This window comes from Puma concolor, chromosome B4 (assembly GCF_028749965.1).
Source record: "Puma concolor isolate L17-30 chromosome B4, mPumCon1.1.hap2, whole genome shotgun sequence".
In the NCBI taxonomy this organism is placed as follows: domain Eukaryota; kingdom Metazoa; phylum Chordata; class Mammalia; order Carnivora; family Felidae; genus Puma; species Puma concolor.
This window is the reverse complement of record NC_141673.1, coordinates 42,153,469-42,178,094: the sequence shown is the minus strand read 5'-3', so window position 1 is coordinate 42,178,094 and position 24,626 is coordinate 42,153,469. Positions and strand designations below refer to the sequence as shown.

The following is a 24,626-nucleotide window of genomic DNA, read 5'->3' as shown; positions in this document are numbered from 1 at the left end:
CGCTGCTGCTTTAGGGCCTTTGTGATTGATCTTACCTTCTGCTTGGTAAATCCTTCCCTCAGATAGTCACACAGTTCTCTGTCTGTTTTATTTCAGTCAGATGTTTGCTCAAATTTTATTAGTTCTGATTAGTTCCCAATTATAAGTAATAATAAAATTGCTATATTTTCATTTTTTCTTTTTCTTCCCTTTCACTGACTTTAGTCTATAATACTGTTTTTCTTAGTGTTAACTTCTTTCTGGTAGATATAAGTACATTTCCATTACTTGATTTTTTTAACTATAAGTAATATCCTTTGACTCATAGCTATTACAGATTAGGTACTCTTCACACTTTCTTTCCAACCTTCTTTTTCCATTTTTGTCTTCATTTTTTTCTCCATTTTTTTGTTAATTGTATCAGTTTTACATTCTTAGGGCATATAACATTTCCATTTAGTTTGTCATTCTGTTCCTCACATTTGTTTCATTTTAGCTCTATTGTTAAAATATATTTAGTGTTCACTACCAATTCTTTTGGATGATTTTCAGGAGAAAAGGGAAAATGCTAAGTTATGGAGCCCTGTTGATCATGGAATCCCCATAAGCTTTTGATCTGGGCTTGTTAATTCTTCCTAATAGAGAATACCCATACGTCCAGGCTGAACTTGGAAAAGAAGTACCAAGTTTTAAATCCTGAGCCAAAGAAAGAAAAGGTTGAATTTCATTTTTCTTTTAGTACTCTAGAGATGTGGCATTATTTTACATTTTTAATTTCACTTATATTTTTTAATACCGTCACTTCTTTAAAAGGATAGGAAAAAACAACTAAGAAGGGAGAAGAAACTAAAGAATTTACATGTCTGTCTTACTTGGACATCAAATTTAGTTGAGCTATCTTGAAATTAGGACAGTGAAAGAAGTAAAATAAGTTACAGTGCTTGACTCCTATAAGAAACAAGGAAACTTGTCATTTCTGAGAAGATTTTCGTAAAGACTTTAATTGAAAAAAAATTGGTGTGTATATTGGAAGTATCGAATGAGGTTACATAGGACATTTCCCACCCACATTTAACATGAATCCAGAAATGGATTTATAATGGATAAGGCATGCCATTTGATTACAGTATTTACTACGAGGGACAAAACTGATGATATCCAAGGATGCGTCTAGTTTGTCTAATGTACTGTTTCCTCAACATTTTTTCTGCCTCCATACCCTTGAAAATGTTCACATTTGAGGCATATTCCCTCTGTATCAGTGGCTCAAGAGAATTGCTGCATAGAGTTTTAAAGTGTTTTGCAGTATACTCGACTATGACTCTGTCCTCTCTGCATGACTGGTATACTAGATAACACAACCTGGATTACAGCTGCTACTTTTATATAATCCAGAATTGGGCGATGGGGAAGGGAAGAAGAGGAAACTTAGTATCTGTTGAATGTCTGTTATATTCTAGGCTATAGAGTGCTTTACACACATAGGTGTTATATGTATAACACATAGCCTGTTATATTCTAGGCTATAGGTGCTTTACACACATTGTTCCATTTAATCATCACAGGGTTCTTAGGAAGCCATTATATATTCACGTTTTTAAATGAGGAAGCTGAAGCTCAGAGAATTAAAGTGATTTTGCCAGTCTTCTAGCTAGTAAGTGGTAGAGCTAAGAATTCAAAACCATGTCTGTCTAAAAGCCTATGCCTTTCCCAAACAAATAGGTAGATAAACATGTCTTTTCACTTCACAAATGGTTTTTGATCACTTCACAAATGGTTTCACTCTGCTGGGCACTGAGAATACAAAGATGAATTTTATAACAATTTTAATCCTCAAAGAACTTCTCTTTAGCTAATGGGACAAATACCTCAGGCATAGAGGAAAATTAGTCCAGGTTGGAGTTAGATAATTTTAGAGAAGTGAAACTGATAGAATCCCTGATACATCAGGATGTCTTGAAAGGAGATTTAGGTAACTAGGGAAGAGTTTTGGTTAAAGAAATGGTAGTTTTAATTCTAATTTGTCAAAAAACTAAGCAAAAAGGGGGGGGGAGTACCATTAGGAAAGCAAAAAGTTGGGTAGGAGAAATAAAATAATCACTATTTTGCTGGGAATAGTATTCATATACATTTGTAATAATGTAGATATCAAATATTTATAGAACCAAAAATACAGTAGATCTCTTGAAAGAATAGAAAGGTGCATATTTGTTATGGGGCAGGAAGAGTAAAAAATTCTCATTTTGCATACCAAAGAGTCTCAGAAGATAATGCCTAAAACTGAAAAATCAAAAAGTAGTAATTCATGCATCTTACTTTAAGATGTGGAGGGTAAATACCAAAGTAATGAGCTAAAAGAGGTGAAAATAGTGGAGAGAAAGGCAGAGAACAGCTTTATCACCACAAACTTTGCAAAGTTATTTGACTCTAAAAATGTACGTGCATAAAATAAAAAGTGAAGTGGACTTTCTTTGAGTTTATTGAAAAGATAGGTCTTTTTATTCTTTGTTTTGAAATGGCTAGAAGTAAACAGGGTTTTGTTATTCCTTCTTATCGCGAATTTGTATAAATAAGTTTTTTGGACACTTAAATCATTTAACTTCTTATTTGTGGATGAAAGATGAAGAGTAGGTCAGGATCTTTAAATGCAAAACATTGAAAGGCTGATTACAGCATCTGAAAAGGGAAATCTATAAATATATGGTAATTAAATACACATTTAATGTTTTGTCAGTTAAATATATGCCCATTAATTAAAATATTTAGTGACAATAGGTGGTTTTATTTTAGTGTTAGAAAAAGTTTCATAAATGACCCTTGATTGAAGAGTGTTATATTGGCTTTTCCTGTGACATGCAAATTAGATTTTTCAAGTAAGTTTTGTAGGAACTTAGAAATTTTTACTGTCTTTTTTCTTTTTATTTATTAGGATGTAGATATGATGGATCAGAATGGAATGACACCTTTAATGTGGGCAGCTTATAGAACACATAGGTATGTAACCATCATAAAATATTTATTCAGATCATTGTCAGCATAATAAAATGTAAAATAAATGATGGGAAAAGGCAGTTAATGTTCTATTTGCTAATATTTAAAATTCTTATTATGAGTACATAGTGTATGACAATTACCTTTTTGAATGTTTGAATCTTTGTGCTTACCTTGACCTTGGTAGTTACGGTATTCTTAATCTATTCCTCTTTTAGCAGTTTTTAAGAATGAAAGATGTTATTTTTAAAAATGATTTTTTTTCACATTATTTGTATATCGACAGGGTTGATATATTAATTAGTAAGTAGCCTGAAAATATTTTTGGAATAATCCAGATTTTAATTAAAAAATTTAATTGTTTAATTATATAGGTATTAAGACCTCAATCCCTAATGAAAAACAGAAAATGTCAGGACCACGTATGCCTTCTCTTGGAACTTTGTATAGGTGTTGCACATATTTAATCCTTCAGATTAGAATATTGTCTCATTACTGATTATAAGGTTGAGTATAGGTTAGAATGGAAGTGTTCCAAAATGGGATGCAAATGCAACCATGATCAGTTTAGTATCTGTAATGATTTCTATAATTGAAATTAGGGTTGTTGTTGTTGTTTTTTTTTTTTTTCCTTTTCAGTGTGGATCCAACTAGATTGCTTTTAACATTCAATGTTTCAGTTAACCTTGGTGACAAGTATCACAAAAACACTGCTCTGCATTGGGCAGTACTAGCAGGGAATACCACAGTCATTAGTCTTCTTCTGGAAGCTGGGGCTAATGTTGATGCCCAGAATATCAAGGTAAAAATACCCTGTATTGATTATGTTATGTGAAATGTTGTTAAGATCTCAGTTCGTCAATAAAAAACTAGATTTTTTCACAGACTGTCAAAGATGGAAGAAACATCTTATTTAAGCTCACACCCTTTGCTTCCATGCAAGAATTTGTTTTGAAAGATTGGTTTATTTACTTTTGTAGTATTGAAGTAATTGTCAGATTTTGATGGCCTTTTCATTAGTGAATTCTTTCTTTTGAAAATTAAATTACATAACCCATATCTTCATAGGTGAAGGGAATAATTTTCTGGTTTCTTTAAGAAGACCAGTACAAAGAATCACATGTTTGTAGTTAAACCACATTATGCCTAATAACTTTCACTGATTCTTTGCCTTGTAATTGGCTTGTTTTAAAGATCAGGACCTTTACAGATTTATTAAATGTGAATACCTCTCCCGCGGATGTTTGGCCTGATCCAGGAAAAGTATACAAGAGTATCTAAGAGCAAAGCACAATTAATTAACATTTGCATTCTGAACATTTAGAAATTTGCAGACATTACATGAGTAGTTGAAAGACAGTTCTGTTGGTAGTCTTAAATTTTGGTTAACCATTTTTATTTTTAAAGCTTCAGGATCCACCGTGGTGTTTGGCACCATTCTTTCTGTGAAATGACTTTAAACTTTGAAACATCATCTTTCAATAATGTGAATTCATAAATAATTTTGTGCCCTTTGAGAAGTGTTCTTTAATTTTGACTATAAACCATAATACTTTTGGAGTCAGATCTCTTAAATTTCTAAGGGATATGTGCTAATTAAATTTGAAAGACATTTGAGCCACACAATATTCTGAAATGGCAATCAAAAAGTAGGTTATCTCCTGCTGGATCAGGGCATCTAATTATGTTCCAGTGAATAGTTCTTTCTGTATTCAATTACTCTGAGGTTAAACTGCTAAAATAATATAGCTTAGACTAGCTGTATGGAGCCTAATTTACTTAAAATTTTAACCAATTTTTAAAAATGAGTTTAATTAAAAGTACTTAGTTAAAAGTAGATATCAAATATCTTGTTGGAAACTATAAGAAATTGAGAAAAAGTTTCTTTCTTTCTTTTTTAAATTTCAGGTCTTTCTGTCTTTCCCCAAAGTGATCAGAATGGCTGAATATCTGACAATACAATATTGAAAGAGGAAAGTCAGCATATTATAGGGCCTGACACATGATGGGCACTCTAAATATTTTTTGACAGACTGAAGATTTATGTAGTCTTGAGCTTTACCTCTAAGCTAGTTTTTCTGACACTCTGCCATTATACCTCCCTGCCATTTCTGAAATTATAGAGAGAAAAGTTTGCTTTTTGAAATGTTTTTTTTAAATTTAATTTAATTTTTTAAAAAAAGTTTACTTATTTATTTTGTAAAAGAGAGAGAGCACCAGTGGGATAGGGGCAGAGAGAAAGAGAGAGATGAGAGAGAATCTCAAGCAGTCTCTGTGCTGTGAGCACAGAGCCCAAAATGGGGCTTGATCTCACAAACCATGATATCAGACCTGAGCTGAAACCAAGAGTCAACACTTAACCTACTGAGCTACCCAGGTGTCCCCCAAATGTTCTTAAATAGGAAGCTCAGAAACGTTTTTAACACTATGATTAGTAAATTGGGCTAACCTCAAGGCCTAAAGGACAGGAAAGGAAGAGTTTGACTAAGGCTGACTAATATCCCCATATGAAAAAATTAGTGAGTTTACCTTATGTTTATATCTGTATTGCTTTAGAGCATTGTTTCTCTTCTGTTTGGTACTGGACAGCCATTCTTTCTTTCTTTCTTTTTTAATGTTTATTTATTTTGAGAGAGAGAGGCACAGGGGAGGGGCAGAAGGATAAGAAAGGCGAGAGAATCCCAAGCCAGGCTCCGTGCTGTCAGTGCAGAGCCTGATGTGGGGCTCACGAACTGCGAGATTATGACCTGAGACAAAATCAAAACTCAGATGCTTAACCGACTGAGACAACCAGGCAGGTGCCCACCTCCTGGACAGCCATTCTTAAAGCGATCATGCCCCAGGAATATATTTCAAAATATTTCATGTTACATTATTAAAAAGATAGAACCAATTTTACTGTGTCAAATACTGAGTCTCCAGAGACTCTACCAAGAGCCTGTTGAAATTGCAATAACACTAAAAATTGTGATAACATGACTGAACAGTTCTGGAATTTGAAACTAGTAGTATGTATTTTTAGACCATTTAAGAGTATATTTTTTATACATACAGACTTTTGGATAACTTCACTTGGATCATAATCTTTAAGTCTTTGAAGTGTAGATTGTAAATTTAATGTCTTTTCAAATAGTGAGCCCTTGCACTTTGCATTAACCATTGCATAAAGATGAGATTATTTATGTATGTACATATGTATGTATATTTTTGAGAGAGCAGGTGTAAGTGAGCGAGGGACAGTGAGAGAGAGAGAGAGAGAGAGAATCCCACAAGGGGCAGAGAGAGAGAGGGAGAGTGTGGAGCCTGAAGCAGGGCTTGAGCTCACCTGAAGTGGGGCTCAAGCTCACTTGATTGAACTCACAAGCCATGAGATCATGACCTGAGCTGAAATCAGATGCTTAACCGACTGAGCCACCCAGGTGCCCCATAAGCTTTTTTTTTTTTTTTTTTTTTTTAAAGAGAGCATGCGCAAGCATGGGAGGGGCAGAGAGAGAGAGAGACAGAAAGACAGACAGACAGAGAATGAATTCCAAGCAGGCTCCACACTGCCAGCGTGGAGCCCCATGCAGGACTTGATCTTGTGGCTGTGAGATTGTAACCTGAGCCAAATCAAGAGTCAGACAATTAACTGACTAAGCCACCCAGGCACCTCAACCATTGCATAAACTTTTATTAGACTTAGTAAAAGAAATAATCTGTAATGAATTTCAACAGAAAGGTAATGGTAAGAGAGATATTTGAAATGATGTAAATAATTTGAACCTTATAATTTTAATGGTTTGTAGGTTCAGGCATGTGAATTATTTGGTACCAAGATAGGATAAAGCTTGAATGTAGCTTTCTTAACTAGTGCAGTCCAGCGTCTACAGTGTAAAATAATTATCGTGCCTGTAGAACTTTTATTTAAATTTATGTTTGGTTTTTTTATTTTTATTAATGTTTTAATTTTATCTGACATGTATAAGCAGGATTGGCTATTGACAAAAAGAAGTTAGTTTGAAATGTAGTTCCCTGATAGCTTCTGGAGTTACATCATCATCATCATTATCATTATCATTGTTATTATTATTTAAAATTTTTCTAAATTAAGGTATAGTTGGCATGCAGCATTTTACTAGTTTTAGGTGTACAGTGTAACCTGAACCTGTCATGAGATGACCACAACAGGGCCAATCAGCATCTGTCACAAAACTTTGTTTTCTCTTGTGATTGGAACTCTGAAGATTTGCTTAATCAGAAAGTCTTAGCAACTTTCAGATATACAATACAGTAGTATTTATTTTTGAGACAGAGAGAGACAGAGCATGAGTGGAGGAGGGGTAGAGAGAGAGAAAGAGACACAGAATCTGAAGCAGGCTCCAGGCTCTCAGCTGTCAGCGCAGAGCCTGAGGCAGAGCTCGAACTCACGAGCTGTGAGATCATGACCTGAGCTGAAGTCAGACGCTTAACCGACTGAGCCACCCAGGCGCCCCTACAATACAGGAGCATTAACTGTAGTCGCCATGCTGTACATTACATCCTCAGGACTTAACTTATTTTAAAACTGGAAGTTATTGTTAACTTTCAGCTCCCTTCACCTATTTCACCCACCCCCAACCCCTGCTTCTGGGAACCACTGGTCTGTTCTCTGTATCAGTTAACTTGGTTTCATTTTATTTGTTTTATTTTTTAGATTACAGATATAAGTGAGATCATACAGTATTTATCTTTCTCTGACTTATTTGGAGTGACATTATTTTTAAAGGAAATAAAGTTTAAGGAGTTGCTTCAGTTGCTCAGGGAACACTTACACTTTCAGAGGAAAACTAATCTTTTTATCCACACTGGTGGAAAAGTAGATTTTTGTTTTAAAATGCACTTTTTGTGGAATTAAAAAGATGAAGTATCAGATGCTTTTTCTGCTGGAATCTGGCATTCCAGATTCCATATGCTGAAGTCTAGTCACCACCTTCTGATGGAAACCATTCATTCATTCATTCATTCATTCATTTAACAAATATCAGAGCTCGGGAGTCCAGGCGTTTAAGATAGATGAAGTCTGTATTCTCTCAGAATTTACATTGTATTAAGAAAATAGACAATAAGTAAAAACACATGCATATGCATCCTCATAGGCAAATGTGGTACAGTGATGAGGGATGAAGGGACCACATGAGGTGAGAATGACTTGGGAATACCTCTGAGGAGATGACATTGCTTTCAGACTTGTCTGATAAAGGGATCAATTATGCAAAGACATGTGAGGAAGAAACTTTGCACGTAGATGAGCCTGCAAGTGCAAGTCCCAAGGTCAGGAGTAAGCTTGCCCTGTTAGAGGTGCAGCAAATGACAGCCTGGACTGAGTGCAGTGAGCACGGGAGTGCAGTCACTAAGGAAGGCAGGTGCCAGATAGTGCAAGGCCATGATAAGGTACTTTGTGTTCTCAGTCATGAGAAGCAGTTTGGGGGGATTTACATAGGCTGGCTTTATAATCTTTGTGTTTTAAATATTTTTAAAAGACTACTTTGGTTGCTGATGGAGAATGCATTGAAGAATTAAAAAAAATGGAGGGGATGGGTAAAGATCAGTTAGGCTAGTGTAATGAACCAGGCAGGTGATGTTAGTTTAGCCTACAATTGTAGGAATAGCGATGGAGAGCAATGAATGGATTTGGAAATGATAGTTTAGAGTAGAAATGAAAATGATAGTTTAGAGTAGATTAGATATGAGGGTGAAAAGAAATATTGATGACTTAGATTTTGGTTTGAATAACTGAATGTCTTGTGATATATTGAGGTTGTGAAGACTGAAGGAGGAAGACTTTCTTGGGGTGAGGGTGGTAAGAATATAATTTGAGGTGTGGTGCCTTTTAGCTATGTGGAATAGCAAGCTAATTAAGTAAACATAAGTTGATATGAATGTCAACAGGGGAAAAATTAATTAATTGAAAACAACGTAGATTCTTTGTCCAGGAATTTGACAAAATTGATTTATACCTGTATATTTTTCCAGTTTTTATTTTGAGAGCTAAGAAAGAGACTAATTGATAATCATGAATTATAACAAAAAAGATATAGTCTGCAAATCTGGCTGTAATAGCTAATAAAAGTTGTACTTTTCAAAGAATATGAAAAATTATACTTTGTGTTATAGTTATAAAAATATTGATCCTTTTTCTTCTAAAATAGCTTTTCTAATTAAAATTAAAGTTTCTTAGAAATCTGTCTTTATATTATTTACCCTTATAAATTAGTTATTTGAATAAAAAATTCAATTCTTTTAATATGTAAATAAATGATTTTTTTTTTTTTTTTTTAAATTTTTTTTTCAACGTTTATTTATTTTTGGGACAGAGAGAGACAGAGCATGAACGGGGGAGGGGCAGAGAGAGAGGGAGACACAGAATCGGAAACAGGCTCCAGGCTCTGAGCCATCAGCCCAGAGCCCGATGCGGGGCTCGAACTCACGGACCGTGAGATCGCGACCTGGCTGAAGTCGGACGCTTAACCGACTGCGCCACCCAGGCGCCCCAATAAATGATTTTTTTTTTCAAAATAAGGTAACTTTAAAATGACTATTTTGATCCTTAGAAGGATCAGGAATGGTCATATACTCTAGATTAGAAATTCTTAATCTGGGACTTACTAGTGAATTTTGGTTAGAGGGTGAGCCCATGAACCCCTGAAATCATTACCAAAAAATTACTTGCATCAGTGCTTTTTGGGGAGAAGGTCAATGGCTTTCATGAAATATGACTCAAAGGAATTTAAGAACCGTGGCCCCACATAATAGTTACATGGAATAAATCCAGTCTTGTTAAATGATAACAATAAGGAAGGGAAAAATGATTTGGGATACTAAGGATTTTTTTTAAAGTGACCTATGCAGTAATCCCTTTTTATTACAGCATCTCATTTGTGAATTTTTAAAAAATAATATTTTACCCTCTCCCACATGTTTTGGTTATACAGATAAATTTAGATGAATTGAGTTTTGGGAGGACAATTAATCTCCAAGTGCTGCCCAAGCATTTATCATTTTTCTTTCTAAAATTAGCAAACAGCATAATTTTTACCTTGTGCGGGCTATAAGATTACTGAGCTTTGTTAATATATGGAAAAAATCTTATATGGTTTCTTGACATGAGATAAGATACTTTTTTCTAAAAATAGTTTTTATTACCTCTTAAGTAACTGCCCTAGATGGTCTCCAAACAAGAATTTTCCTAGTTTTAACAATGAAATTCAACCTCAGGCAAAAAGTGATTTTCTCCTCTCCACCTTCCATAGTGTTTATCTCACCAAAACCTTTGAAATATTTCTTTTATTACCAGTTACATAGTCTATAAACACTCCATGACTCTTGTTGTTATTGCTCTTGTTATTATCATTTACTGTTTGGGCTGACACATGGAGTAATCAAATATAGACTTGACTTAGAACCCTGGTTTTAGTATCATTCTTTAAATTAATTGCTTGTTTATTTTACCAGCTGAATAAAAACTATACAAAAGCAGTCAGAAGACTAGAGGAATAGTTGAAAGATTTCTTAAAGCTCCCTCCATCTTTTTATCTAGGCAATCCTTAGGTGTCACATGGCCCTCTAGTGGAAGGGATGCTCAGCTGGACCGAGGCAACAGCAGGATATTCTCTGGGAATTGTTACCCAAGGGATTGCTTTTATTCAGGTAATCTTTATAGTTTGGATTAATTAGCTGGTTCTTACAACTTAGGTGATAGAAGTTTTGAATAGGTAAGGAGGTATTTTACAGTAAATATTCCTATTTGTGGAAGACTCACCTAGCTTAAGCCTGTGCCTTATTAAATACTATTGATCTTTTATTAAAGGATTGGTTGGGCATTTTGTTGTTATTGTTGTATTGTTACAGTTGTTGCTACTGGTGGTAGTGCTGTGTTTGTTTTGTTGTTTGCTTTTTATTTTTTAGTGTTTTTTTGTTTCATAGAGTGTACTTTATACTTGATAAATAATCATCCCTCATAAGTAAAGCTCTCCAAGGCTCCTTATTCTTTTGTTTTTATCTAGTTTTTCACAATAAAATTTCAGTATTTTCCTTTTTTAAGTAATTTTGAATATTCATCTATACATTCTTAAAATTTTGTCAGACACAATTTTTCACTTTACTTTTATATTTAAAGTAGGTAAATAGTGTAGAATATTAAAAAGAATAGAAATGTAGGTGTCTCACTAATGAGAAAGAAGATTTGAAATTAACAAGGGCAAAAAGAAGCATAGATCTAGAATTGGGGGCGCTTATATCTTCTTTCTTCCTTTAAAACATACTAGTTTCATTCACTTCTACTCTTTGGCATTCTTCTTCTTGAGATTAGAAGCTACAGGTCCATAACTTGAGTTTCACTATTTTTTGTTACTGTTCTCATTCTCTTTGGAAATTTCTGGATGTGTGAATGAATTTAAGATGATAGTACAACAGTAGGAGAAATAGAAGTTGACTTTTATTCTTCCCTATTCTCTTCAGACCTTTGTCATTGAAATTAAACTGAGAGGTTTCTGGCAATTTAGTATTCTAGTAGGATGTTTTGTAGTAATAAGTATTACTAATAAAACAAAGATATGAAATAACCGATAAACTTGATAGCCTCTGATCCAGCAGGTGCTGAAATACCTACTTTTTGATGTACTTTAATATAAGCCAAAACGCAAGCAAAAATAGAATTTATAGAATAAGATGAGTAAATACTCTTACTGATGGTACCTTGAATGGGAGAGCATAAGTAATATTTAATGATTTAGATTCTTTTAGTATTTGACTTTGCCTGATGTCAAAACAATGTTAGTGAACTAATTGTTCAGTCAGTTTATTTTTATGGGAGTGCTTTAAAAGTTTTTTAAATATGAATTTCTTCTACTTATCAGGGTGAATCAGCACTTGATTTGGCAAAGCAGAGAAAGAACGTGTGGATGATCAACCATTTACAAGAGGCGAGACAGGCCAAAGGATATGACAATCCGTCCTTCCTTAGAAAGCTCAAAGCTGATAAGGTAAATTCATGACTGAAGTTTTTCAGTATATAATCTTTTTAAGTAAAATTCATAGGCATGCCTTCTTACCTGAGCATTTATAGTTTTTAATTTTGCCATTGACCAGTGTGGCTAATTTGTCAATCATCAAAGGTGAATAGCATTAAGCCTTGAGTACCATTTTATTTTAGGCTGTTCTGGTGGTAATACTATTTACTTAAAGTTAATGTTGATCTATGTGTTATCACAACAGAATGACAACTTTTGGACAAAGGGAAATGTAAAAGCATGCCTCATTTATTTATAGTTCAGACTTCCTTAATGCATTGAAAATTCATTAGTCCATTACTTAGACATGAGAAGAGTTAGATTTATAGTTTATAAACTTGCCTTTTTTCAACCCCACAGTTGAGAATAATGAGCAATTTTTGCATGTTGTATTACCTCTTTCATTTTACTACTAGATATGATATAGAGAATGGTTATTTTTTTATTTTCTTTGATTTTGCTCTGTCCTCTAGGATTTAGAGCAGTTTTTCTCAACATAGCAAACAAACGCTGATGTCTCATAATAACTAAGCTTGTAACAAAAGAGTCTTATATTACTTTGGAAAGTCCCATAATCTTTATGCTTTTATTTGTTTAGTGTAAATATTATAAAGGATTTTTAAAAAATACATTGTCAGATGAAAATGACTTTGTAAATTCTAGATGTTTATTAATATATAGTTACTTATTATAGCAATAATGAACTGGATGCCAGGTTTATGTGTTTGAATGTGATTTCTTTTATTTTTTAATTTTATTAAAAAGATGTATTTACTTATTTATTTATTTTTAATTTATTTTTTTAATTTACATCCAAGTTAGCATATAGTGCAACAATGATTTCAGGAGTAGATTCCTTAATGCTCCTTACCCATATAGCCCATACCCCCTCCCATAACCCCTCCAGCAACTCTCTGTTTTTTCTCTGTATTTAAGAGTCTCTTATATGTTTTGTCCCCCGTGTTTTTATATTATTTTTGCTTCCCTTCCCTTATGTTCATCTATTTTGTATCTTAAAGTCCTCATATGAGTGAAGTCATATATATGTTTTTCTCTCATTTTGCTTAGCATAATACCCTCTAGTTCCATCCATGTAGTTGTAAATGGCAAAATTTCCTTCTCTTTTGATTGCCAAGTAATACTCCATTTGTGTGTGTGTGTGTGTGTGTGTGTGTGTGTGTGTGTGTGTATTGTGTGTGTATGTATATGTATATATATATGTATATGTATATATATATGTATATATATATGTATATGTATATATATGTATATATATATGTATATGTATATATATATATGTATATGTGTATATATATATATATATATATATGCACACATACACATATACATACACACATACCACATCTTTATCCATTCATCCATTGATGGACATTTGGGCTCTTTCCATACTTTGGCTACTGTTGATAGAGCTGTTATAAACGTTGGGGTGCATGTGCTCCTTCGAAACAGCACACCTGTATCCTTTAGATAAATACCTCAGTAGTGCAATTGCTGGGTTGTAGAGTAGTTCTATTTTTAATTTTTTGAGGAACCTCCATCCTGTTTTCCAGAGTGGCTGCACCAGTTTGCATTCCCACCAGCGATGCAAAAGAGATCCTCTTTCTCTGCATCCTCACCAACATCTGTCGTTGCTTGAGTTGTTAATGTTAGCCATTCTGACAAGTGTGAGGTGGTATCTCATTGTAGTTTTGATTTGTATTTCCCTGATGATGAGTGATGTTGAGCATTTTTTCGTGTGTCAGTTGGCCATCTGGATGTCTTCTTTGGAGAAGTGTCTATTCATGTCTTTTGCCCATTTCTTCACTGGTTATTTGTTTGGGGTGTTGAGTTTGAAAAGTTTTTTGTAGATTTTAGATACTAACCCTTTATCTGATATGTTGTTTGCATATATCTGCTCCCATTCTGTCGGTTGCCTTTTAGTTTTGCTGATTGTTTCCTTCCCAGTGCAGAAGCTTTTTATTTTGATGAGGTCCCTCCCAATAGTTCCTTTTTGCTTTTGTTTCCCTTGCTTCCGGAGATATGTTGAGTAAGAAGTTACTGTGGCCAAGGTCAAAGAGATTTTTGCCTGCTTTCTCCTCAAGGATTTTGATGGCTTCCTGTCTTACATTTAGGTTTTTCATCCATTTTGAGTTTATTTTTGTGTAAATTTTTTTCAGTGTTTATTTATTTTTAAGAGAGAGAGAGACAGAGTGCAAGCGGGGAAGGGGCAGAGAGAGGGGAGACACAGAATCTGGAGCAGGCTCCAGGCTCTGAGCTGTTAGCACAGAGCATGATGCAGGGCTTGAACCCACCAATCGCGAGATCATGACCTGAGCTGAAGTGAGACACTTAACCTTCTGAGCCACCCAGGCGCCCCTAATTTCTTTCAAAAAAGAGAGAACAGTTTAGCACAGTTTTATTAATGTTTGTATATTACTGGGATCAGTTCAGAAATTGAATATTCCTGTTTTTGTTTTTGTTGGTTTTTTTTTTGCATTAGTATTTGTAAATACACTACATTTTTAAAAAAGATTACTCAATAAAAATATGTGATGGTTGAGGGCTTTGTGAAACGAAGTATTCGTAATTATGTAGATTGTTGTCTTTTCCTCCTATTAGAAATATTTGAGTCATAAACATGACTTGATTTGCTGTTCTGTACAGTATGTTCTGTATTTAAACAAGAAACAGTGGCATGTAGGATTCAGTAGTATTTTTCTAAAAATAAGTAAGTCATCCCAAAGGGGGAAAAATATTTTTGGACACTGCTAGTAGATTAGATAGATGCAGAGAAAATCTTGATTTCAGAAAACTGTTTTAAAAGTTGTTGGATTTTTTATATATTTTTTAATGTTTATTTTTTTTTGAGAGAGAGAAAGAGCACGTGCATGCATGAGTGGGGAAGGGGCAGAGAGAGAGAGAGGGGGAGACATAGAATCCAAAGCAGCTCCAGGTTCTGAGCTGTCAGCACAGAGCCTGACGGGCTTGAACCCACAGACTGTGAGATCATGACCTGAGCCAAAGTTGGCCATTTAACCAACTGAGCCACCCAGGTACCCCAAGAGTTCTTGGATTTTTAAGGTTAGAAAGTTTTAGTTAGGCAGATTTATGGCTAAATAAATGCTTAACAATAAGTTAGAGGGAAATCTCTATTATTTCTCAACACTTAAAAACCCATGATCCCTTTTGTTAACAATGGTAATCTCACATATTGTCCTCTTTAATATTGTCTATTGATATATATGAAAATAAATCTGGGAAGATGGAGTAGACATTCTTTTCTCTGTACCTCCCCACTAAGTATAACTGCAAAACCTGGACATTATGTACAAAATATTTAAATGTAGGAAGATTCTGGGAGATGGAGAGAAAAAGGCAGAGTGGTTAGGGAGCTCAGGACCTGAAGAATGACATAGTGGTTAGTTTCCTGTGTTTTGTTTTATTTTGTTTTTGTTTTTTTTTTTTTTGCCTCAAATATCCCAAAAGTGGAGCTGACAAAACCAACAACCTAGAATCACAAATGAATACAGACAAAGTCTCTGGCAAAATCCTCCTGTTTAGCCAAAGAACCACAAAAGAGGCAGCTTAACAAGATAGAGATTTTTAGAAAATAAATTTCTGCCACAGCTAAATATTGCAAAAAAACTGTGGCTCCATCCCAAATCATACCAGCAAAGGCCATCAGACTTCCACCCTTACCAGGCTGTAATGAGGTGTCCCATCTTATCTCCTGGGATGGTGTCAGAGAAGGCTAAATAAAGATTTGGCACTTTCATCCCCACTGGTCGTTAATGAGGTCCCATCCCCTGCTCTATCAGGGAAGACCACAGAGGAAACAATAATGAGGCACTTCTAACCCTCCCAGCCAGGGAGGTATAAGTAGAGGTATAGTGAGAATTGGAAGTTCCACCTTTGCCCAACAGTAATTAGGAGCCCCCCCTTCTCAGGTGTCCGTGGAGTCCAAGTTGAGATCTGAGCTTCATTCACATCACCTGGCAGTATTGGGAAGGTGTGTCACTCCCTCCTTCTGCCATGCTGCATCAGAGGAATCCATCTAAAAGAAAAGGTTTAATAAGATCCAGTGTCTGATAATACCCAAAATCCAAAATGTCCAGGTTTCAAAGGAAAACATTCATCATACCAATAACCAAGAAGATCTGAAACTGATAAAAAGAGAATCAAGTAGGTACCAACAACATGATGACAGAGATATTAGAATTATCTGACACAATATTTTTTTTTTTTTTAATTTTTTTTTTTCAACGTTTATTTATTTTTGGGACAGAGAGAGACAGAGCATGAACGGGGGAGGAGCAGAGAGAGAGGGAGACACAGAATCGGAAACAGGCTCCAGGCTCTGAGCCATCAGCCCAGAGCCTGATGCGGGGCTCGAACTCACGGACCGCGAGATCGTGACCTGGCTGAAGTCGGACGCTTAACCGACTGCGCCACCCAGGCGCCCCTCTGACACAATATTTTAAAACAGCCATTAAAAAAGACTTCAGTGAATAATTATGAACATGCTTGAAACAAAGGAAAAATAGTCTCAGCAAAGAAATAGAAATATAGAAATAGAATATACAGAAGAACCAAATGGAAATTTTAAAACTGAAAATTACAATAACCAAATGTACAAAACTCAGTGAATGGGCTCAACAGCAGAATAGAGGGCACAGAGGAAAGAATCTGTGACCTTGAAGATAGAACAATAAAAATTACACATTCTGAATGACAAAAGGGAATAAATTGAAAAAAATGAACAGAGCCTAAGGAACCTGCGGTTATAACAGAGTATCTGATATTGATATGTTTGGTGTCCCAGAAGAAGAAGAGCAGGAGGGTGGAACTAAAAAAGTACTCAAAAGATATGATGGCCCATAAAACCCCCAAATTTGTCAAAAGACAGACCTACTGAATAAGAACTGGAACATACCCTAAACAGAATAAACTCAAAGAAATCCTGCCTGAACACATCATAGTCAAAATTCTGGAAACAAAAGACCAAAAAATAAAATTCTTGAAATCCCCTTACCAGCAGGGGTGAAACAGTTCAGACGACCCTGGAATTCTTGTCAGAAACCATAGAGGCCAGAAGAAACTGGCACACATTTTTCATGTGCTGAATGGAAAGAGCTGTCAACCCAGAATCCAGTATCCAGTAAAAATATCTTTCAGGAATGAAGGAGAAATCTCACCTTCCTCAGATAAAGGAAAACTAAGAAAATTTGTTACCAGCAGACCTACCCTAGAAGAATGGCTAAGAGAAGTTCTTTAAACAGAAAGGAAATGAAAAAAAATTAGAAAAAAAAAAGGAAATGATAAAAGATCTTGCAACATAAGATTATGATAAGCCAAATTATGGGTAAATACCATGGACTTCTCATCTTATACCTTCTAAATTATGTTTGATGATGGAGCAAAAATTATAATACTGCTTGATGTGTCTCTAAATGTGGGTAAAGAACATATGTGAGACTATTTATTTATTTATTTATTTATTTATTTATTAACGTTTATTTATTTTTGAGACAGAGAGAGACAGAGCATGAACGGGGGAGGGTCAGAGAGAGGGAGACACAGAATCCAAAACAGGCTCCAGGCTCCGAGCTGTCAGCACAGAGCCCAACGCGGGGCTCAAACTCATGGACCGTGAGATCATGACCTGAGCCGAAGTCGGCCGCTTAACCGACTGAGCCACCCAGGCGCCCCAATGTGAGACAATTTATAATATAATCAGGGGTGGGTAGAGAGGCATAAAGGCAAGTAAAGTTTCCACACTTCTCTTGAACTGGTAAAATGATGACACCAGTATATACTAGGATAAGTTATGTTTATATAATACTTAGAGTAACTACTAAGAAAGCTATACAAAGAGATAAACTGAGAAACACTGTAGATGAATCAAAATAGAATTCTAAAAAGCTTTCCAGTAACCCACAAGAAGGCAGGAAAAAGAAAACAGAGAAACCATAGAGAAGAAGTAGAAAACAAAAAATAAAATTATAGACTTAAACTCTAGCATATCAGTAATCTCATTACATTAAAATATTCTAATATACCAAGTAAAGGACACATATTGGCTTTCTGTATTATAAAACATGACCCAACTATGTACTGTCTATAAGAAACTCACTTCACATGTAAGAATATTGGCAAGTTGTTTATATAGGCAGAATGGAAATGATATATGTTACCCTGATATCAAAATCACACAATGGCACTACAAAAAAAAAAAAAAAAAAAAAAAAAGAACTATAAACCAATATCCCTGATGAATATACAGTTGACCCTTGAACAACATGGGTTTAACTGTGTAGGTCCACTTAGATTTTTTTTTTTTGATATAGTACTGTAATGTATTTTCTCTTCCCTAATGATTTTCTTAGTGATATTTCCTTTTCCCTAGTTTACTGTAAGAATACAGTGTATATATAATACATATAACATACAAAATATGTTTAGCCAACTGTTTATGTTACTTGGTAAGACTTCTGGTCAAAATAAAAGGCTGTTGTTAAGTTTTGGGGGAGTCAGATGTTATATGCAGATTTTTTATTTTTTTATTTGGTACCCCTAACCCCTCCATTATTCAGGGTTTAACAGTATACTCAAAATTTTTAATAAAATGTTGACAATAGAAGTCATCATTACATAAGAGGACTTATGTACCATGACCAAATTGGGTGTATTATAGGAATGCAAGGCTCATTTATTTATTTAAAACAATTTTTTCAATGTTTATTTATTTTTAAGAGAGAGAGAGAGACAGAGTGAGAGCAGGGAAGGGGCAGAGAGGGAGGGAGACACAGAATCCAAAGCAGACTCCAGGCTCTGAGCAGTCAGCACAGAGCCCAACGTGGGGCTTGAACTCATGGACCGCGAGATCATGATTTAAGCTAAAGTCGGACACTTAACTGACTGAAGCATCCAGGTGTCCCTGCAAGGCTCATTTAATATTCAAAATTATTCAGTGTAGTATACCATATTAACAAAGAAGAAAAATCTCATAATTATATCCATGCAGAAAAAGAATTTGATAAAGTCAGTGTCTGTTTATGGTAACACTCTCAAGAGAACTACAAATAGAGGAAAATTTCCTGAACTTTCTAAAGGACATTTCTAAAACCTTCAGCTAATATCATACTTAATTGTGAAAGACTGATTTCCCAGTAAGATCAAGGACAAGGCAAGGATATCCCTTTTACTGTTTTTATTCAACTTAGGGCTGGAAATTCTAGCTAGTGAAATAAAGCAAGAAAAGGAAATTAAAAGGCATATAGTTCGGAAAAAGGAAAAAAAAATTGTCCCTATTTGTGGTTGACATGACTGTCAGTATAGAAAATCCCAAGGAATCTGTAAAGTAAACCCCTAGAACTAATAAATGAATTTAGTGAGTCACAGGATATAATCTATTTTATTTCTAAAAACTTTTTTAATGTTTATTTGTTTTTGAGAGAGAAAGACAGAGCATGAACGAGGGAGGGTCAGAGAGAGGGGGACACAGAATCCGAAGCAGGCTCCAGGCTCTGAGCTGTCAGCACAGAGCCCAACACGGGGCTCGAACTCACGGACTGAGATCATGACCTGAGCTGAAGTCAGATGCTTAACCAACTGAGCCATCCACGTGCCCCCTGTTTTATTCTATATACTATAATAAACATGCAGACACCAACATTAATACAGTATTACTTAGAATTGCACAAAACAATTGGGTACTTAAGTGTAAATCTAACCACACACGTAAAATAACTATATACTGAAAGTTTTTTTAAATGCCAATGAAAGAAATGAAAGGTGATCTAAATAAATGGAGAGATATATTGTGTTCTTAAATGGGGGGTGTCTGGGTAGCTGAGTTGGTTAAGTGTCTGACTCTTGACCTCAGCTCAGGTCTTGATCTCAGGGGTCATGAGTTCAAGCCCTGTGTTGCGCTTTGTGCTGGATGGGAAACCTATTTAAAAAAAATATGTAAATTTTTAAATAGTAAATATGTCAGTTGTGCCCAAATTGTTATACAAATTTCATGTAATTAAAAAATTCCAGCAAGATTTTTTTTTCTGTATGGCCAAGATTATTCTATACAGAAAGGCAATAGATCTAGGATAGCTAAGACAATTTTGAACAAAAAGAATCATTCTGTGCAATTTTAAGACCTGCTATATATCTATAGTAATCAGGACTGTGTGGTATGCTTAGAGGAACAAATTCCTAGATCAGTGAAAGAGAATAGAGATCCCAGAAATGGAACCACAGAGATATATATGCCCATTGACTTGATAGAAGTGCAAAAACAATTCAGTGGAGAAAATAAAACCTTTCCAACAAATGATGCTAGAGCATTTGGACCTGTATAAACAAAAAAATAAAATAAACCTCTACTCAGACTTCACACTGTATAAAAAAGTTACTCAAGGGGCTCCTGGGTGGCTCAGTCAGTTAAGCGTCCGCCTTTGGTTCAGGTCATGATCTCACGGTCCATGAGTTCGAGCCCCATGTTGGGCTCTGTATTGACAGCTCAGAGCCTGGAGCCTGCTTCAGATTCTGTGTCTCCCTTTTTCTCTGCCCCTCCCCTGCTCATGCTCTGTCTCTCTCAAAAACAAAGATTAAAAAAATTTTTTTTCAAAAAAAAAGTTAACTCAAAATAGTTCACAGACTTAAATGTAAAATGCAAAACTATAAAACTTTAGGGCTATGCAAGGAGTTAGACTTCACATGAGAAGTATGATCCATGAAAGTAAAAATTGATCAGTTAGACTTAATTAAAATGAAAAGCTTTTGTCCTATGAAAGACCCTGTTAATTAGGATGAAAAGACAGACTACAGACTAGGAGAAAATATTTGCTAGCCATATATCCAACAAAGGACTAGTTTGCAGAATCTATAAAGAATTTTCACAACAATGAAGAAATCAATCCAATTAGAAAGTGGATTAAAGGCAAAAAGATATTTCACCAAAGAAGATATAAAAATGGCAGATAAACACATGAAAAGATGTTCAGTATCATTAGTCATTAGGGAAATGCAAATTAAAACCACAATGACTTACTATCATATACCTATCAGAATAACTAAAGAAGTTGCAGCAACATCAAATGCTGGTGAGGGTACAGAGAGATTACTCCACATGATTCCTACATTGCTGGTGGGAATGCAAAACAATACAGTACTCTGGAGAACAGTTTGAGAGTTTCTTTTTTAAAAACTTAATATGCATTTACCGTACAACCCAGAAGCTGTACCGTTATGTACACAAAATCCTGTACATAAATGTTTATCGCAGTTCCATTCATAATAGCCCCAAACTGGAAACAACCCCAGAGTCCTTCAGTGGATGAATGGTTAAACTGTGATACATTCATACCATGGAATGTTCTTTAATAATAAAAAGAAGTGAACTAAGGATATATGCAATAACATGGATCAATGTCTAGACAATTATGTTGAATAAAAAAGCCAATCCCATAAGGTTACATACTATATCATTCCAATTATATAAAATTCTTGAAATGACAAAATTATAGAAATGTAGAATAGATTAGTGGTTGCCAGAGGTTAATATACAGGTGAAGGTAGAGTAGGAGGGAAGTTGCTCTAAAAGGACAACATGAGCAGTCCTTGTAGTGATGGAAATATTCTGCATCTTAACTGCATCAATGTCAACATCATGATTTTGATATTGTACAAAATATTGTACTATATTTTGCAAAATGTTAGTCTTTGGGGGAACCTGGGTAAAGGGTACTTGGGATCTGTATTATTTATTACAACTACATGTGAACCTATAGTTGTTTCAAAATTAAGTTTAATACAAAAATAGCTTACTGAATTACAGACTTTAGATGGTAGATACACAGGTATTCACCATAAAATTCTTTCAAACTTACTATATATTTGAAAGTTTCCATAATAAAATTCAAGAGAAAACAGATTTTTCATATCTACAAAAGCAGCACATCACCATTACATCTTTTTTTTTTTTTTTAATATCTTTACAGTATCATAAATAACATGGTAAGTAACATTTTGGAAAAGAAAAAGACAACTCTGGAAACCTCACACATGGATATTTATCCAAGTGAAATGAATTTACATTCATGCAGAAATCTGTATGCAAATGTTTATAATGGCTTTATTCACAGTCCTCAAATTTGGAAACAACCTTTATCCTTGAGCTGGAGATGGATAAGTAAACTGTAATACATCCTATAATGGAATACTACTCAGCATTAATAAGGAACAAACTGCTGATACACACAACAACATGGGGGAGTGTCAAATGAATTGTTGAAGTGAAGGAAGCCAGACTTAAAAGAGTGCATCAGTATGATTCCATGTATACAACATTCCTGCAAAGGAAAAACTATAGGGGTAGAAATCAGATTAGTGTTTGTTAGGGGCTGGGTCTGGGGGCATAGGTATTTCAGGACTTGATAGAACTGTTCTGTGTCTTAATTTTCATGCTGACATAACTGTGTATATTAATCTAACTTCAGAGTACCCAAGAGAGGGTGAATTTTACTGTATGTAAATTGTATCTTTATTTTTAATAATGAAAAAAATGTAGCTATGGCTGAGGGAGAATGAGTACCTTAAATCAAGGCAAGTTACAGATAATTTTAGAAAATACTTCTTTAAATAACACATCTACTTTCTCTGCCACCAACACCCACCCACACTTTAACCATACACCCTGTCCTCCCTAGTTATAAATATTCCCTAATGTCTTTTTTTTTTTTGAGAGAGAGAGTGAAAGTGTGAATGGGGAAGGGGATAGAAGGAGAGAGAGAATCTTAAGCAGGCTCCACATGCAGCATGGAGTCTGACACAGGGCTAGATCCCACGACCTTGGGATCATGACCTGAGCCGGTATCAAGAGTCAGACGCTCAACCGACTAAGCCACCCAGGCACCCCTTCTCTAATGTCCTGATATAAAATCCATCTGTGTTAGAGATGAAATAACAAATCAGAAGGGTTATTTTACTACAGCATAAAATTAAAACTCTGAAGTTAAGTTTGTTATTCAAGCTAAAATTGCACACACTATTTAGAAAATGAATTACGGTGGCTAAATTGGGAAAGATATGGCCATTTATTTATATGAAAAAGTATTTATTTCATTAGAGGCCAACAGTATAAACAGGGTGCTACAAAAAATGTAATAGCTTTCAAAAAGGTAAATAGTGAGGAAAGTAATGTTTATACTTTGACCTTTATTAAATCACAGCTGGAATATCTTAAATTGTTTTGTCACTTAAGGTTACTCCAGAGACTTGATAGCTGCCTATCAACTGTGGTATGTGTTACAAGGAAATAGGTTTTATACTTAGAAGTAGGGACTTTGTAGCAATTAGACTAGTACAAAAATGAAATGGAACTACCTCCAAAGTATTAAGTGCTCTGCTTTGATCTGTGTTCAGGGGCACATACTCTTCCTTCTATGGACTCTGGGACTCTGTAGACTGATTTTGTTTTCTATTTCATTTTAAGGTCATTCAAAGTATCTTCTTCAGGCTAAGCATCGGCAGGATTCTTTATCTGTTGTAGCTCTTAGAACATCAAGTTATTCTAGTTGGTCTTATCTCTAGTTATCAGTGGCCTGTTAATGGGGTGGTGTCATCAAGAACTGTTTTCTAGTTTATCCACGTGTTGGCAAGCAGCAAATACTGCTGTCTTCTATTATCTGATATCTAGACCCACTCCTATAATTTATACTCTCATTTTCCACAATTTTAACTGCTTTTAAATTGTCTATAGAAGACTGAGACTAGCATCTTGAATAGTGCCTGCACATAGTAAACATATTTGAATGAATGAATTTCACTTTCTGATGCATGTTTCCACGAAGATAACAGTGATTCACATTCAGATAACCTGAAACATGCAAACTTTCTGACTAATTGTTTTTGTTTTTTTTCTGTGCAGGAATTTCGGCAGAAAGTAATGCTAGGAACTCCTTTCCTAGTTATTTGGCTGGTTGGGTTTATAGCAGACCTAAATATTGATTCTTGGCTCATTAAAGGGCTAATGTATGGTGGCGTTTGGGCTACAGTACAATTTCTTTCAAAGTAAGTGTGTTGTTTTTAACTATGTTTTTATCTGTACATGAAAAGATATAATTTGGATGCTGCTTTGTAAAATTAATGTTTTGTATGTTTAGAATACTACCTTTATGTAATATATTTCATCTTAATTTAGTGTTAAAGAAGTTTGGCAGATTTATATCTGAAATCTTTTAAATTTTTAATGTTGTTGAAATGTTGAAATTCTAGAGGTATATTCAATGACAAACTCTAACATAATTTTGAAGTCTAAGATACAATTTAAAAACATTTCAGTAGAAGTAGATTGAGTTCGTTGACCTAACTAATATACATATTGCTTATTTCTAGGTAATTATAGCTTTAGCTTACCTTTTTATAGGAGTTATATTTTCTTTGGTCATAAGCAATATGCAAGAAGGAGGTTTGATTTTAGTAGTAAGGTACAGTCTGAGCATATGAAGTACGCTCAGCCTTTTTATTTTCTCCTCCCTCTTTTTTCTTTAAAACATTGTGATCTTTCCCTTTTTTTTCTCCTTAGATCTCATTTTCTAAAATTGCCTATTCAGCAAACCTAGGCAGTTGTCTATG

General features: G+C 34.7%; 1 protein-coding gene across 5 annotated transcripts in view; it reads left to right on the top strand.

Annotated features, from left to right (window-relative positions):
• ZDHHC17 (zDHHC palmitoyltransferase 17) overlaps positions 1-24,626 on the top strand; it is a 109,456-nt gene that overhangs the window by 44,956 nt on the left and 39,874 nt on the right. For all 5 annotated transcript variants that reach the window (XM_086712782.1, XM_086712777.1, XM_086712781.1 and 2 more), the window contains 4 exons: positions 2,909-2,973; positions 3,610-3,772; positions 11,844-11,969; positions 23,920-24,062. In XM_086712782.1, coding sequence (XP_086568908.1) covers positions 2,909-2,973; positions 3,610-3,772; positions 11,844-11,969; positions 23,920-24,062 — 497 coding nt within the window. The remainder of the gene's footprint in view (positions 1-2,908; positions 2,974-3,609; positions 3,773-11,843; positions 11,970-23,919; positions 24,063-24,626) is intronic.